General features: G+C 44.9%; 1 protein-coding gene across 1 annotated transcript in view; it reads right to left on the bottom strand.

Moving 5' to 3' along the window:
- Window positions 1–14,772, bottom strand: part of CLSTN2 (calsyntenin 2) — a 639,705-nt gene that overhangs the window by 21,956 nt on the left and 602,977 nt on the right. The window contains exon 10 of the mRNA XM_039462018.2: window positions 7,349–7,515. Coding sequence (XP_039317952.2) covers window positions 7,349–7,515 — 167 coding nt within the window. The remainder of the gene's footprint in view (window positions 1–7,348; window positions 7,516–14,772) is intronic.

Here is a 14,772-nt window from a genome sequence, read left to right on the forward strand (position 1 = left end):
TTTCTTCCTATATAAAAAGTATCTCATTACATAATATATCATACTTTGTTTTAACTTGGCTCATATCTTGGAGATCTTTCTGTATCAGTACATGACAAGCTTCCTTATTCTTTTTTAGTTGGTGTGTAGTAATCTATTGCAGGGATAAACGGTAATCTTTAAAACCAGTTTCCTAATATGGACATTTGGGAAAATAAAAGATTTCTAATCTTTTACTGACAATGTCAGAATGAATAATCTTGTGCAAGCACAACTGTAGGATCATCAAGTGAAATTGCTAGGTCAAAGAGTATATGCACTTTTAACTTTGATAAATGTTGCCAACTTCTCCATTGCTAGGGATTATATCAACACATACTCCTTCCAACGGTGTAGGAGAATGCAGCTTCTCTCCATTCCTCAATAACACAGTATGCTATCAGATGTCAGGATTTTTGCCAATCTGATAAATGATAAATGTCATCTTAGTGTAGTTTTAGTTTGAAGTTTTCTGAGCATGAGGAGCTGAGTATATATTTTCATAGGTTTAAGGAAAAATGCATATTAAAGTTTTCTGGTCTGACTTAAATGTCTTTATAAGGTGTTCTGTGTCTGGACTGAAACAGGAGGTGGATATCTCATGAGCACTGTTGGTGACACTGAACCACCTAAGTCTCTTGCATGGTGTCCCCTAGCCAACTGACAGCTCAGTCTTTGTCACCTTGACCATCATGTGAGTGTTTCATTGTTACCTGCTCCATGAGGCCTCCCACCTTCTCTCATTTTGATTCCCACTGGGCTTTGGTGCCTTTCTCCTGTAGCACTTACAAAATGGTAATCCCACTATTATAGTACAGTGCCCAGTAGTTCATGAACACAGGGACTCTGCCTCTTATCCCTGCATCCCAGAACTTAGCCTTAGCGTTCTGAAAACTGCTGTTAGATGAATTAGTGAAGGGTCTCCAGCCTACACTGTCATCCCCTGTCATTCCCCAAAGGGGCTTTTTGTCTCTCACTTGTCTTTTCAGTCAAGCTCTGTGGAAGTCATTATCGGTACTCGCCAAACCCTGTTCTCCTTTCCTTCCTGGGCATTGTGGAGGCTACACTCCTCAGCCACCTTGTGCCACAGGTGGCCAGAGTCACATCAATACCTCTGGCCATTGGGCAGGAAAGGAAGGAGGTGTGGCACTTCTGAGCTGAAGCAGTGAAACACCTGTAAGATGCTGCAGCGTCTTTTTCCCTCCACTTCAGTGGCTTGCAGCGTTCTAGGCAGAAACCCCACCCCACCTTAAGTATAAGAGAAAACTGAACTTGTAATGTTAAGCCCGTGAGGCTTGAGGTTTGGGGATCACATGCTACTGTAACAGCTTAGCCTGTTTGGGAAATGGCACTTCCCAGGCCTGATTCTCACTTCCCCAAGGCCATCCATAAGGCATCTTTGTAAGACCATGGGCTTTGTTATTCTAATATTCCAGTTCCAGCACAGGCTACAAATTACAACTTTGGAGTACTTCATTTCCCCCTTTAAACTTCATTTCCTTGTTTAAATAATGGAGGAAATTAATATCTATCTGTGTGGGTCTTAAATGAGATAAAATGTATAACGTTTCTAGCACTTACAAGATATTAAATATGCCATAGCTTGGATGATAATTCTTACTACAATAATTATGCCGGCACTGAGTCTTTGTGCCCAGCCTTCACTGCTCTTGTGTCCTTGTGATTCAGTTCTCTTCTGTCCTTCCAAGTCCTGAGGAGTGGTGTCTCTCTCAGCCGTGACATCTGGCCACGAGCACCACTCTGGTGCTAGATCCTGGAGCGCCCAGGCATAAGCATGGGTGATGCCACAGTCAGTATCTGGGTCAGCATCTCTCTTGCCTGGAAGGCCTCAGCAGCTTAGGGTGCTTATCCCAGGAGCTGCCTCATGCTAGTGAGTCGTGATTAGTGCTGAGGTATTCACAAGTCATCAGTTTCAGATTTGAGAAGATTCAAGGTCACTGTTCTACAAACACCATCTATGTTTTAAAGGGTTTTTCTGCCCCTCCTCTCCAGCCTTGTCCCCTGCACCATCTTCCTGTAGCAGAGTCTTGTGCTGTTGCTGTCTGTCTGTCTGCATCCTCCAGAAGATTGTGAGGACTTCAAGGGCAGGGCTACTGACTTTTTGTCAGCACCACTGCAGGGTCAAGCACATGAAAAGCATGAGGTAGATAATAGGTCTGCAGTGGAGGCTGGTCTCTGAGCCTCACATGAGGGCTACGTAGGAAAATCAAGAGGTTCTTCTAGAGGGATGGATAAGCAGTATCCTATGGCAATCAGCAGAGGTCACAATCCCTCTGTAGCCACCTGGAGAGACACTGGAAGAGACAGTGTGTTGAATCTCTAGTTAATACCCTGTTCTGTGCCACAGCACTGGGAAGCGTGTCACAAAGCGTGAAGGTGGGCACTGGCCTAGCCATCAACATAGTTCTTGCAGGGTCAATAAAACCTCCAGAGCAGGTTTTGAGTTTTTTGTCTATTTTAACTGTGGTATTTCCAGCTCTTTGAGTGGGTGTCCAGTTAAACAGGAGACATGTTTGTACTGGCGTCTCTACCAAGGCAGGAGATGGTGGCGTGCTAGGGTCCCCAGCAAAGTGTGACAGTGTTCACTTCCTCTTGGGTATCTGTGCTGTGGCCATAGCCTTTCTTTGAGCCAGGAATGTCCTAGATAGATAGCCCTTGCAGAATGGTGTTTATTAGAGACTTCTCTTAGAGGTTTATGTGGCATCTCCAGCCCCCCAGCAGGCTGGACCACCAGTGAAATCACTGCTCAAAGCCCTGGGCTGTTCCTTGAGAGCAGGCTATGATTCAACAGGAACCCTGCTGTTCCCTCTGACACCTGCCTGCCCGTCCATGGTCCATATTAAGTAAATAACACAGTCAAAATTTGGACTCTGATTTTTCTGACTTACAGATTCAGCTAAACCATTTCTCTGAGTGGGGTCAGATGAAGATCTGCCACTTTGGAAGTTCCTTTGTAACAAAAGGGAGCTGTGGTTTGTTGAGAGTCTACTAGGTTGTCAGGATGTGTGTGTGTGTGTGTGTATTATATATATAATATCCACAGTATATATACATATATAGTATATATATACACACTAAAATATATATAACATATAAATATATAATATATAAAGTATATGTAATTTAGATATATAATTAAATTGTTAAAACCTCACTACAACATAAATAATAGTATGTTTATCTTATACGTGAGAGATTTAGACTGAGGGATTAAAGTGTCTTGCCCAAGGCCACTCAGCTAATAAATAATCAGCATTGTGATTTGAACCTAGGAGTGTCTAGTTCTAAAGTTCTTGCTCTTTCCTGTTCTTCCACACGATGGAGATGACCAAGGACTGTGCTATGAAGATCAGAACAGGGTATTACTCAGGAATGTGGTGATTCCGCAGTATCTTGTATGGATGCAAGACAGCAGTCACTAGACCATTTTAGGACTCAGACATGCTGGAGAAATATTCATAAATATGCATGATTCGGAAGAAGACAAGTAAAGCAAGACACATGGGCTGATCCCTGTGATCAGGTAGAGAATGTCCTTAATCTCAAAAGGGCCTCACTTCTCTCCACCAGCCAGAGAGGTGAGAGGAGGCCAGTAGCTGGCAAATAAAATAATAGTCATTATTCTGAAATGACATGAGGGGTAAAGGGAGGGAGGAAAGGAAGGAAATTTATTTTAATGATTTTCAAGAATGTCTTCTAACCTGAGTTGCTCGTATGGAGGAAAGAGCATTAACTTATTTTGGACAAATCCCTGAGCCCCAGTCCCCTTGGTTTTGAAATGGGGTCATAGCATTTAATTTGTTGTGAGGAGTAGGAATAATGAACATAAAATAGCCCCCAGTGGTGCTCCATAAATTGGGCATCTTATTAACTTCTCACACAGCGCTCCAGTTCTTACCAGCCACGCCCTAGAAATGGAAAAGGATCATCCGCAGTGGCTTGGCTATAAACAGGTAGCATGGGAAAAGTCAGATTTTCTTCCTCAGTCCCCAGCTTTTTGTGCCACTTACTTTGGCACCTCCTCTTTTCATAGGCTATGACTACTCTGTAGAAATTGCTGTGGGTCACATATTTGTAATTTTAATAAAAAGGCAAGACTTCGGGGCCCAGCATCTTTGTGTTTTTGCTCCGTAGTGCCTACCACCCTGAAACTGTGCCTGCGTGCAATGGTTCAGAGCAGAGAAGATCTACTCAGAGGCAGAGAGCACATTTAGAATCAGAAAAAGAGATGTTAGGAGGATAGAGTTTTCCATCACTGGGTTGATAGAACTCTAAGCAAGCAATGCCAACAGTAGGTCAGGACTGGCCTTTCCAATATGAGATGTCTTTTGAGCTTGCCCCAAGGACAAGTGATTAGCTATAGAGAGCAACTGTGTGTGTGTATCTAATCCACGTTCAACAATATTCTGGAAAGTCAATCCAGCCTTGCTGTAACTTTTGTACTCCTCCCATCTTCCCCATGCCGACCCCGTCTCCAGGGTGAGCTTCCTAAACCCCACATATGCTGAGATCACCCTCCCTTGCCTGAGCCTACAGTGGCTCCCCATTGCTGAGAGAAAAAAAAATGTAAACACCTAAACTAGGTGAATAGGTGGCCTCTGATGTGGCCTCTGTATACCTCTCTGGCACCTTCCACCTTTTTCCTCCTGCAGTTAAACACTCAGAACACTGGCTTTTTTGAAGTTCTAGTGAATCCTGTGCTATTCCTCAGCCCTCCATCATCACTCACACTTTTGGATCTGCCTGGAATGACTTCCCTCTTTCCCATCCCCTCTCCACCCCTACCTTTATCCTAGTTGGTTCCTACCTATTCGTACACATTCTACTCTGGCCTCATCTCCTCCAAGAAGCCCTCCCTGACTGCCATTCTCCAAGGTTCTGGATCTCTGGAGTGGGACTGAATCTATTCATCACTAATTCTGGGATTTTTTTTTTTTTTTTTTTTTTTTTTTTTTTTTTTTTTTTTGAGATGGTGTCTTGCTCTGCCGCTCAGGCTGGAGTGCAATAGCACAATCTTGGCTCATTGAAATCTCTGCTTCCCTCTTCAGGTGATTCTCCTGCCTCAGCCTCCTGAGTAGCTGGGATTACAGGCACCCACCACTACGACCAGCTAATTTTTGTATTTTTAGTAGAGACAGGGTTTCACCATGTTAGCCTGGTCTTGAACTCTGACCTCAGGTGATCTGCTTGCCTCGGCCTCCCAAAGTGCTGGGATTACAGGCGTGGGCTACAGCGCCCGGTGGGATCTTAGGCTAGTTCCCCATCTCCTTCAGTCTTTCATTTCTCATATACAAAATGGGAATATTTATGGTTCCTTTGTCATGAGAGTGTTCTGGGAATCAATACCTATTAAACATTTAGGACAGACAGTGTCTGGCACTTGAGAGACCCTCAGTAAATGTTAATGTTTATAGTCATTGTTGTAGTCATCAACTGGATTACAAATGTCTGTCTATGTCACTGAGGTCCTTGAAGACAGTAAGCTCAGAACACTTCTTTTCATATCTCGGTACCCATCCTATAATAGAATATTAGCATGTCCATGGAATGATTGTGGAAGTGGCTGCAATTTGAAGAATACTCTCAGACCAGCAGCTTTTCCAGGGATACCAGCACCAGAGCTTGACTGCAGTAGGCTTCTGATCTGGAAATTTCTGTTGGAGTGGTGACTCCCTGTCCAGGTGAGGCAGGCCCAGGGCAGGGCAGGGCAGGGCAGAGCTGCCCACGGGCAGTGCTGGGTCAGGGATGGCGGCCAGCTGCGAAACCTCTGCTTTTGTCACACTCTCTAGGGAAATGACCAAGGACAGAAACCCTCACAACTACTGGGGTTTCACAGGGCTATCCATGTTCCAGAAGGCACAGGCTGGGCTGTTCCAACTTCCAGAGGAGGCTGAAGAACTGCCTTTTCATACTGGGATCCACTGTGATTGAGTGGGGGCTACAATGATATTAGCTCTGCTCTTTATTCAGGACTCCGTGGGCGAGCACCAACATGTGCTCACTTTGTAAGGCCAGGTGAGTTTAGAAACTGACCTTGCCTTTCAGAGGGTTCTTGCTGAGGCCACAGTCAGTCACATCTCTCCCTGGCCTCTTCAGGAGGAGCTTCTCTCAAATGAACCTTTGCTTCTCTGAGATCACTTGAATATTTCTATTTTGCGTAAACAATACAAATCATTAACTGTTCATGTTTCTTTTTTTCTTTTCTTTTCCTTTTTTTTGAGACGGAGTTTCGCTCTTGTTACCCAGGCTGGAGTGCTATGGCGCTATCTCGGCTCACCGCAACCTCCGCCTCCTGGGTTCAGGCAATTCTCCTGCCTCAGCCTCCTGAGTAGCTGGGATTACAGGCACATGCCACCATGCCCAGCTAATTTTTTGTATTTTTAGTAGAGACGGGGTTTCACCATGTTGACTAGAATGGTCTCGATATCTTGACCTCGTGATCCACCCGCCTCGGCCTCCCAAAGTGCTGGGATTACAGGCTTGAGCCACCGCGCCTGGCTCTTTTTTTTTTTTTTTTCTTTTGAGACAGAGTCTTGCTCTGTTATCCAGCAGGCTGGAGTACAGTGGCGCAATCTCGGCTCACTGCAACCTCCACCTCTCGGGTTCAAGTGATTCTCCTGCCTCAGCCTCCTGAGTAGCTGGGATTACAGTACCACCACGCCCAGCTAATTTTTGTATTTTTAGTAGACACGGGGTTTCACCATGTTGGCCAGGGTGGTCTTGAACTTTTGACCTTGTGATCTGCCTGCCTTGGCCTCCCAAAGTGCTGGGATTACAGGTGTGAGCCACCGCACCCTGCTCATGTTTCTTGGGCCTTGAAGTAACAGTGTAAGACAGAATGACCTCCATACCTGCTTTCTAATTCCACCCCACCCAGGTTTCCACTTTCCTTTTAAATTTGTATTTCACAAGGTCCTAAGTTTTTGTTTACTTCTTATGCTTTTGAAATGCATTCTTGCATCCTTCAGTACCTTTAGGCAAATAAACAACAGAGCAGCCAACTAACACACAAATGAGATACAACAACTTCCTCCAGGAAGATACTGAACATGTGCCTGCTTCTGTGTAGTGGACTGATTATATACAAGCGCTTGATCTGGGAGTTTTGGAAGACGGCCGCAGAAGTCCACTGTGGAAGTAATGGTTACTAATCTCCACCCAGACCCCCCATCTCATGGCTGCACTTTGCCATGGAGCCATTTCTGTGCAACGTTCCAGGAAGCTCCATTTCCTGGTCTGTGCTGGCACTGGGCAGGCTGGGCATCATGAATCACTGTCTCATTGGGGGCAATGCCAGTTCCTGCCTTACCTTTATTCCTTGGCCAAGGCTTTCCAAGGAATTAATATCCAGCCCTTCCTTGCAGGCCTGAAGGCAGGAAATCACCTTCTGGCTTTCCATTTTGCCAGGGCGGATGGTGAGACTGGCCAGGCTGCCATGAAAGAACTGAGCAAACCGTGGTTTGGTGACTTCTCCTCCTGAAAACCAAAAGAAAAGACAAGACACCGTCATTTGCCCTGTGGAGACCAGGTAGCAAACAGGACCTCAAGGCACCACTTGGCCATGCAGCCAAAGATGCCCTGACTGTGTGTCCCCTGAACCTGAGCTTTTCCTTCTGAGTGATGAACACATTAGCCAGAATCTCAATAAGAAGTTACGTGCTGCTAATGCTCTGGCACTCCCTGGCTGCACCAGATTTAGGAATCCTGGCATTTCTGAATTTTAAAGGTTATTTTCAAGGGTATACTGTCTTAGATGGGAGGAGTCTCATGAGTGAAAATAGGAGGGAGAAGGAAGCTGTTATTGATTAAACTCCAGGTCTACCTTGTGCCAGTCTCTGCCAGGAACTTCATCTGAACAAGCCGGCAAGGACGTGGTGGCATTGTTTTCACCTGGCAGGTGCAGAGCCCCGAGACTCAAAAACATTACTTTCCCCAGGACATATAGCTAAACACTGGAGCTGATGCTCTAGTTCTAGTCTGTCTACCTCCAAGCTGGCATTTGCTTCCCTACATTCCACTGAGAGCTTGGCATGCGACTGAGGAATCCTAGAAACGCTCCATTTATGAGCTCTGGCTTTCTCATGATGTATCGATTTCACACGTGCTGAAATTCAAGGCCTTTGACCTAAAAGGACTTCCTGATTCCATTCTACCTTTGGCTTTCCTCTCATCGCCTGCTTTCCGTCTGCTACCACACTCTCTCCTGGCTGTGCTGAGGCCTATGGGAGCTCAAGTCCACGTCTACCCACATGTAAGTGTTCCAAGTGCTTGTGTTGCAATGCCAGCTTGAAATCCACTTCCTCCTCTTTTCTCCCTGTTTTCCAAATACGGTCTCTGAGGTCCTTTTGAAGCCTCGCCTCCCCTAGGAGACCTTTGTCACTAACCTTACTGAGCACAGGCCCCTTCCGTCTGTGAGCAACCTTCCCAGCCTGGATCTTGTACTCCTGTTTGTTCAGAGAAGAATAATGCATAGAAAAGATGGACCTAGGTTGAATTCCAGCTTTGCTAGTTTCCCAGGAAGGTTTCGTAAGCTCCCTGGGCCTCTGTTTGCTCCTACGCACACTTCTGGGTTTTGCCTCCAGGTTCTGGGCTTTCTTGGTGGCTCCTTCGGTTTCCCCAATGCCTGGCTCTTGCAACTCCTGGTCAGCAGCTTCCCCAGCCCTCTTTGCTGCTAGCAGTTGCTAAGAGTGTGCTCCTCTGAGACACCTTCCTGTGAAAGGCTTCTCCGGCTCCCTAGAGGGTAGATTTCCAACAAATGACATCCCTGCAACTTCTCTGCTATTCTTCAAACCATGCTGTGCCAACAAAGTCTAGACCTCAGCTTGGGGGCAGGCAGGCTTTCCCTGGGATGCTCTGTCTCAGCCCTGAGGGTAGTGGATGTATAGATTCTATTCTTATGTTCTTTAGAGTTCTCTTCAGAGTTATTACCCACTAATTCCGAGTTACTCTAATCCCGTTATTCATTTTTTCTGTTGAAATTATACTTTTCTCTCTCCTGATTGAATCTAGATCCATACACCTTCCACATCTGCCCTTATGCCTTTGCTTAAACCCATTCCTCTTTACACGGAGACACCACTCCCAAATAACTTACATTAGGCAAATCTCACAGTTCCTCAAGGCCCCTTAAGACTCCTGTTTCCTGATGCAAATGGAAACCCTCCATGAATCCCCTCTGCCCACCATGTGCCTCCCTGACCTGAGCCCCCTCCTCTACATACCCTTTCCCTGCCTGGAGACCCACCCCACCCTGATCCATTTTAGCATACCCCTCATCACCTGGCACTGCTAGCTAATTGTTTACAGGTATGTGTTTATGTCCTCAGTAGCCTAAAATATGGTGTTTCTTAGCCTTGGCTACACATTTTAATCATTTGGAGATCTTTAGAAAGACAAACTGATGCCTGGTGCTTGGGTTACATCCCCAGGAATTCTGACTTAATTGGTATGGCGAGTTTTGAAAACTTCTCAGGTGAATCGAATGTGAAGCCAAGGTTAACCGCTGGCTACAGCTTCTTGTGGAGTTGGGCCTTGCGCACTCCTCTTGTGATCTCTATGTGCACCCGCAGCCTTAGTCTTGTCGCTCTGTGCACACTGGTCTAATTTATTGGTCAGAGTCTTTCTCTCCTGAATGGCAGGGATCACTCATGCATTATTCGTTATAGTGAAGACAATCCTGAGCAAGTTTTAGGGGCTGAGTGCCGCAACAGGCACTTTGCGTAAGCCGGCTCATTTATTCCTGTCCACAACACTGGGCATCTTGTGTCTTCCTGGCATCCTGCACCGTGTCTGACACACAGCAGACGTTTTGTAATTGTTTGCTTGAATTGAGGGAAATGGGGAGTTGAATATCAGCAGAGTGGAGGGTACTGTGGTTCCTTCCAATATCAATCTCACTCCTTCCCTCTTGCAAAGGCAGTCCTAAAGTTTAAGGTATTGACTCGCGCTCCAGAGACACACTCTTTAATTGAAGTTAATTAGATTATTCCATCCCTATTACACCCATGATAGATTGAGAGGTGGACCTGGGACCTAGGATGAAGCCATCACCTGGCAATCAATAAGTCAGAGGAATTGATCCAGGAAGAATCATGAGACCCAATTAAGGCCAGTATGATGAGATAAGCTGATTGTCAACCTCTGTATAAAAAGCTTCAGTTTTTCCTCTTAAAGTTTCTGGAACAAACTCTTGCTCTCTTTCCTGGAGACAGTTATGGGAAGACGGCAGGTCGGCTGTTGAAGCTATCTTGCCAGCAGACTGGCGATGACCAAGGCCCTGCATGGAGGAGGGCAGTGCCAGGAGAGCCCCAGCAGGGAAGAGTGGCTCCTGAGCTGCCCTGCTCTGCCTTGGGACGTTCTCAGCCTGGGGTGCCACTCATCCAACTTTATGGATTTTGACCTGTAGTGTTGTTACTTGCCACCCAAAGCATCTTTACTTTGGAAATAAAAGAATAAGTTTATTTTGAGGCACTCAGTTTACAAAAAGCTCTAAACAGATTTGACTTTGAGGAATTGGTTGAGATGACCCATGGCTGTGGGGAAGCTAACTGGGGTTTTCTGATTTAAATCCTCGGTGCTCCCATGCATAAAGCGCTCCTTGAAGCCATCAGCATGTTCCTGTTCCAGCAAAGGGGCATCTCTGTTGATCTGCAGGCAGAGGGTGTGAGCCTGTGTGTGGATGGTGGTGCTGCCACTCTTCAGGGCATCCAGTTGGTCATCTCATTTCAGCCGCCTCCTCCTTGGAGCAGCAAATCCAGCAACAACTATTATTTACTGGGCATGCAGTGTGTACCAAACACCAAGTGACATACTCAGCATACATTGTTTCATGGAATCTCCATAAAACTGCCGGGAAGTAGATACTCATCTATAGTTACAGATGAACAAATTTAGGCTTAGAGAAGAGAAGTAGGTGGCTAAAGGCCACACCAGTACGAAGTGGTGAAGTGTGTGTTCCTATAGTGTGAGTACATCCACCCATGCACAGAACAGAACCAGCTGAGGTTGCCTGGTGGTGCCAGGCAGCCGGGCCTAGAATGAGACTGACAGAAAGCCCACTGGGGTCTATCCTCCAGCCCTCTTTAACTAACTGCTCACTCAGCAGCTTTAGCTTCAAAGGCCAAACTTGGCCACTGTTTTGAATGCTAAGACAGTTTCCTACCAGCCGTCTTCTCTCAGCAAAATACACTCCTGTTCTATATGTTGACTCAATATCAGATGTGTGATATACTCTATTTATCAGTGAAATTGATTCAATGAGCATTTATCAGTAGGAGGACAGTATAAAATTTGAAATTTATTTGCACTCGGGTGGTTGTGATGCAGGATTAAAAAAAAAAAGGTACATTTAAAATCTCTTTCCTTTGAATATCTAGAGTGTCTGCAGAGACCACATGACTCCTTTGTTGGTTAACATTTAGACATAAACATGTTTATGAATCATCTTAAGGAAAAAGTACCTGATTTTTTTCTGAGAACCTTCTTTAGATGTTCGCAAACATGATTTTGGACTCCTGACGCTAGATCTGCACCCATTTTTAAAGCATTTACTGTATGACTGGCCTTCTGTTAGATTCAGTTAATTTAAGTTGTGTACCATGGTCTTCAGGAGCTTACATTTATTTGAGAGAATATCATAAAGGCACTGAAAATAAAATAAAAATGTGAGTAAATTGCCAGTATGATAGATGTTCTAAGGCAGGACGTGATTCATTTCCAAACAATTGATGTAGGCAATGTGTCCAACAGGTAAGAGGGAAAAAAAAAACCATCATTTGTTAGACCCTTGAAACATGACAAGTTCTTTCACATGCTACTTTATTTAATCCTTAAGCAGAGTGATTGTATTTTTGAAGTCAGCTTCTGTTCTTTTAATTTTTCCTAGTTGTTTCTTCTAGCTTACTTTCCATCTAAATATCCTGGCTTTGAGCTCATTGTCCCAAGGAGGGTCATGGCAGAGAGAAGAGTAGAAGGGGCCTGGAGCTGACTCCATGCTGGGAGAAAATGTTCAGTTATACTGGGCTCTGTGGATGCAGAATGGCTTAAGCAGCAACTCCCAGTAACTGGTATCAAGTTTGCTAGAATATGGTTGTCTTAAAAAACAGTTGTATTTAGCAAACATGATTTAATGTAGCCTATCTTATTCTCAGTCAGAGTTTGCATCAGGAATGAAGAGCTGCACACTGATTCCTCCAGATTCCTTTCATTTGAGAGGTGGGGCTCATGCATGATAAATACAGCTTTTGAACCAGTCTGTCTCTCTCTTCTAAGTATATTTTGAGGTAAAAATATGCATGCATTGGCTGGGTGTGGTGGCTCAGGCCTTCAATCCCAGCACTTTAGGAAGCCAAGGAGGGCAGATCATGAGGTCAAGAGATCAAGACCATCATGGCCAACATGGTGAAACCTCATCTCTACTAAAAATACAAAAAGTAGCTGGGCATGGCGGCATGTTCCTGTAGTAGCAGCTACTAGGGAGGCTCAGGCAGCAGAATCACCTGAACCCGTGAGGCAGAGGTTGCAGTGACCCGAGATTGCACCACTGTACTCTAGCCTGGTGACAGAGACTTTTTATCTCAAAAAAACAAACAAACAAACAAACAAAAAAAACATGTATCTAGTATGAACATACTAAATCTTTTCCTGTGCAAAGTGTGTTCAGGATGCTGCTGTTTTTTTCCAGCTGTCATTCCCATGGCTATTTAGTCTGAGAAACACACAGAAAGGAGTGGGGTCCATGTATCATCTTTGCTGGGGTTGGATGCTGCTCTGTGTATGGCTGCTTCCTGGGGATGCCCCTTGGTGAACACAATTTCATGGATGCTTGGGTATCAATTGTATGCAGTGCAAATAATGAGACCATCTGAAATCATGCTTTCTCTCACTTCCTCATTGCAGTGATGGAGACGGCTATGGAATGCAAAGACTAAGTGAAGTGTGTAACAGACCCCTGTAAGTGCAGCTTTAAACCTCTGTCCATACCATCCAGGGGGAATGCTCACACAGCTGTAGGCTGCAGGTGGCTTGTGGGGACAGATGACCTGTCATCATGGCTGGCCATGACACACTCCCACAGGCTTTCTCAGCCCTTTCATTTTTATGAATCTGCCTCTTCAGCCTTTCCAGCAAATATTTATATAGCATAATTAGTGAACGAAACATCATACAATTTAGGGATGACTACAAATGTCAGCTCTCTGGGGCTGAGAACCTAAATTCATGGAGTTGGAAGGGCTTTCATATATTATCTAGACTATTATTTTGTTCTACACATAAAGGAACTGAGGGCCTGAGAGAGGAAGATGCTGACTTCAAAGATCTAGAGCAAATAAGCAGACTGGAAGGTTCTGGAATTCTGTACTGACTCCAAATTCACCCCTCTCCCTATTAAACATGATGCCTGATGGGCCTGTAGTTAACGTTAGTCCTTAGCTTGACTCTGTCCAATCTGTGTGAAAAATCCCAAGGGAGTTTGGGTAAATCCGGAATCCTCTGGCCTGCCTTCCTTGGCTGTGGTGGCCCAGCAGCATACGTAGGAGTGAGGCCTTTGGTGGCGAAACCTGCATTCAAATCCAGCTCTACATGACTCACAGCAAGGTACTTATCCTCTCCGAATCCCAGTTTCCTCATTGGCAAAATGGGGGTCATACTTAAGCCTATGCATCAAGCTGTGAAGACTAAACGAGAACACACGTAAGATGCTCAGCACTGTGCTGGCTGTATACAGCTCAGACTCAGCAGCCAGTGATACAGAGCAAGGTGCCAAGGAACCCCAGGATGGGATACATCGGGTGAGTTTTCTGTCTGTCTTTTCAGGGTCTCTTTCCCTCTCCACTGTGTGTCTCTTAGAGATGATACTGTTTTTCCTTTCAGACCCTCGTCAAATCTTCTAATTAATCACATCTTCAAAATAGGATCCAAAGTTAAAAGTATAACTCAGTGATACTGTGTTCCCAAACACGATTCACTGAACTTTAAACTTGATTTTAATCTGTATCATCTTCAAACCAAATGCACCCACATGTCAAATGGGCTCCAGAACCTAAAAAAAATCTTCTCTTGATTTTTAATATAGACAATATTGAGACATCTTTTTAGTTACCTCTGTGTGTGCCAGAACATAAGCCACATGCCTTTGTCAAAATAGCCTCAAGAATTAGGATATAATTCTACAAATATTAATTATCAACCTTCTATATAGGTCCTGAAGTCAAGGAAGGCAGAGGGAGAGGCTCTCTCAGAGCAGCTAGCCCTTGCCCCTACAAACTCTTGACCTAATAGGGAAGAACTGCATTAATAACTCCAGTGAAATGTTTCACAGAGTGAGTTCTTTGGCTGCATAAGATCGAGGAACCTGAATCAAACTCAGATTGCTTTACTGGAGTGCTCTTGAGAACCTTATTTTAATAAGCGAACATGCAATTATGACGACTCTCAAACGTGGTGGCTTAGGAATGGCTTATGCTGTTTCCCCAACTTGACCTTGGCCTTTTTTGTGAAGGGGTAGGACTGGGGCTTCATGAAGAACCGCTTGAAAAACATGACCTGAATGTAAGGCAGACTATGCTAGAATGTGCCTCTTTCTTCCTGCTGTAGACACCCTAGGGACTCGGGATAATTTCAACACAGACTTTATTAAGAGAATTTCGTACGAAATTAGACCAAGCTTATTAAGTGAAGGCATGCTCTCCAAGCCTCTGTACCAATGCTATTGTCTGGCAGAAAACAATGACC

This window comes from Saimiri boliviensis, chromosome 9, assembly GCF_048565385.1.
Source record: "Saimiri boliviensis isolate mSaiBol1 chromosome 9, mSaiBol1.pri, whole genome shotgun sequence".
Lineage (NCBI taxonomy): Eukaryota > Metazoa > Chordata > Mammalia > Primates > Cebidae > Saimiri > Saimiri boliviensis.